This window comes from Primulina huaijiensis, chromosome 7 (assembly GCF_012295235.1).
Source record: "Primulina huaijiensis isolate GDHJ02 chromosome 7, ASM1229523v2, whole genome shotgun sequence".
NCBI classification, from domain to species: Eukaryota; Viridiplantae; Streptophyta; class Magnoliopsida; order Lamiales; family Gesneriaceae; genus Primulina; species Primulina huaijiensis.
This window is the reverse complement of record NC_133312.1, coordinates 17,117,994-17,120,357: the sequence shown is the minus strand read 5'-3', so window position 1 is coordinate 17,120,357 and position 2,364 is coordinate 17,117,994. Positions and strand designations below refer to the sequence as shown.

General features: G+C 34.7%; 1 protein-coding gene across 5 annotated transcripts in view; it reads right to left on the bottom strand.

Annotated features, from left to right (window-relative positions):
• Nucleotides 1–366: 366 nt before the first annotated feature.
• LOC140980099 (uncharacterized) overlaps nucleotides 367–2,364 on the bottom strand; it is a 3,718-nt gene continuing 1,720 nt past the window's right edge. For 4 of the 5 annotated variants that reach the window (XM_073445773.1, XM_073445772.1, XM_073445771.1 and 1 more), the window contains exons 5-9: nucleotides 1,410–1,554; nucleotides 1,128–1,238; nucleotides 961–1,043; nucleotides 813–870; nucleotides 367–649 (exon numbers count right to left, since the gene is read on the bottom strand). In XM_073445773.1, the coding sequence (XP_073301874.1) occupies nucleotides 570–649; nucleotides 813–870; nucleotides 961–1,043; nucleotides 1,128–1,238; nucleotides 1,410–1,554 (477 nt within the window). In that variant the 3' untranslated portion in view covers nucleotides 367–569. The remainder of the gene's footprint in view (nucleotides 650–812; nucleotides 871–960; nucleotides 1,044–1,127; nucleotides 1,239–1,409; nucleotides 1,555–2,364) is intronic. The other variant, XM_073445775.1, reaches the window with a different exon arrangement.

The window sequence follows — 2,364 nt, the reverse complement described above, 5'->3', positions numbered from 1 at the left end:
TGTACAACCATTTGTTTATTTCTAAGATCGGCAGTGTATGAGGTTTAAAACCGGTCGCACATCAAACCCATTCCGAACAAGACAGGTTCAAACCAAGTCAAAGAGTTACGGGCGGTCCGGGGCGGGTAACGGGTTTGCCCAGACCCATCCGCACCCAGCCCGGCATATAAAAACGAGTATGACCATAACCCTAATACCAAACATATTTTTCTTTTATGTTTAGTTTATTTTGTACATTTTAAATGGAAAAATATTTTTAAAAATATAAATGGAAAAAATAACGAATACTCACAAAGAAAAAACCTTGGGTATAAAAGGTTTAGGAGAGACAGTATTTAAGGTAGATTTGAACATATCGATCATCCCTTGAATTGGAAATGATTTATGCCACAATGCCACGCGATTATGTATTTTAACGTGGTTTTAAATAAACAGCCATCCCTTAAATTGGAAGTGACATATGCCACGCACGATACCATGTGATGTTGCAGAAATGAAAAATGTGATCACTAATAAAAAAACCAACTACGATGCTGATTGCAATTTAATGAACAATAAGTTAGAAAAAGTCAAAAGCAATTCCATTTTTCTTCACATGCACCGCAAATCAGATCAATGCAAGTTGTTGCGTCGACGGGATAATCTGTAACTGAAGACAAAAAAGGATGAGATATAAACATTTGATGTTAACCAATTAGCCAAAATATTTGCAGTAATCCAACAGTGGAATAACCATTTGTTACAAAGCTTGTTATTGCCCAATAATTTTTTCAAGTAATGCTGCAGCCACACGAAGATAGATCATATATTACCTGATATAACATCTGCTGTATGTGGCTGACTGATTTCCCCACTTGTCGACATTCCAACCTAAACATAGAAGTAGCAACAGCCGATCAACAGTAATATAAATCGGCAGGCGTCTCAATGTTCAAACAGTTTCTGAAAACAATATTATACCACAAACACTAGATGTGTATCATCACTTGTAACATTGACAAAGCTTGCCACGTCTACTAACTTGGGAGAACGCGTTGAAATGCCTAGAATCAAAATTGAAAGAAATATTCAGAGAAATAACTTGTGCATGATTGAAATGAACAATGCAAATGAATCAGTAACATTACCTATTATCCTTGAATTGGCTGGCAAATGTCGTATCAAGGGTTCCTCAACAACACACATCAATGTTTCACGGGTGTCACTCGTATGTATACGAGACTTTTCCAGTAACTCCACTACATCAATTCCACAAAACAAGTGTAAGAACTAATTATCCAAAAATAGGAAGGGAAAGAAGAAATGCAATTCACATATTTTAGAGGATTACGTGACAAGTAAACTAGATGGGAGGATTTAAAAAAACAGTTCTTGGTTTCTGTCAGAATATATTTACTAAATTGGCTTACACATGAGACCACTGAAGCGGGCCAAAGTTCTTGGAATACGAACATGAGGTTTAACCACAAACAGCGATCCATTTGCGATTTTCACATAAATAGCCCCAACCAATCCGTACTTATTAAGTGGGCTATCTAGAATTGCTTTTAACACCTGTACATCAAGTTTGAAGGTAATCCATCATAACTTGAATATAGTTATTTTTCCAGTAACTCATTTTTCTACTGCATAGCATGAGCTATAGATTAGCAGACAAGTAAATTTGAGTACAAATATGAGTTTTTATGCATATCAATAAAAGATAATATAGCATCATCAACAAGAACAGATGGAAAAGAGACATAATTTCCCTCCCCAGTAAACACTACAGCTTTGATGCAGATATATATAAGTTGACAAGAAGAATTCATTGTAACTATATACCATCGGTTACAAAATAGAAGCATCTTTCTTTTGGCAGGCTAATTTCGTCTGACAGGTGTTGCAGCATCAGCATGCAGCTTATTAGTAACTTAAGAGGACACCTATCGGTTTAGCTTACACTTGAAAGTTAGATTGACACATCTCACGACTCTAGTTTTACAACGAAATCATATCATTGTCAACAATTTTAATCTTTTTTCAAGTAGATGAAAGTACAGTGTTTATAATATGAAGTTGTACTTGAAGTCTCAAGTTCAAACATGTTATGATAATGATTGATACACATTAGGTCTGCCAAATCATTCAAAGATATTTACATCTTAGAAACTTAATTTGAAACTTGTTATGATATTGATTAGCATTATAAGGTATGCTAAATCATTTAAAGGCATTTGCATCTTCAAACATGCTATTTCATCAGGACCTTCAGCTATCAACAAACATGTAGAATAATAGAAATACTAAACAGGAGAGTTGGCTTCAGGTATCAACAAACATGTCGATCAAAAGAATTGCTAAACAGGAGTTTTTTTTTTTTTT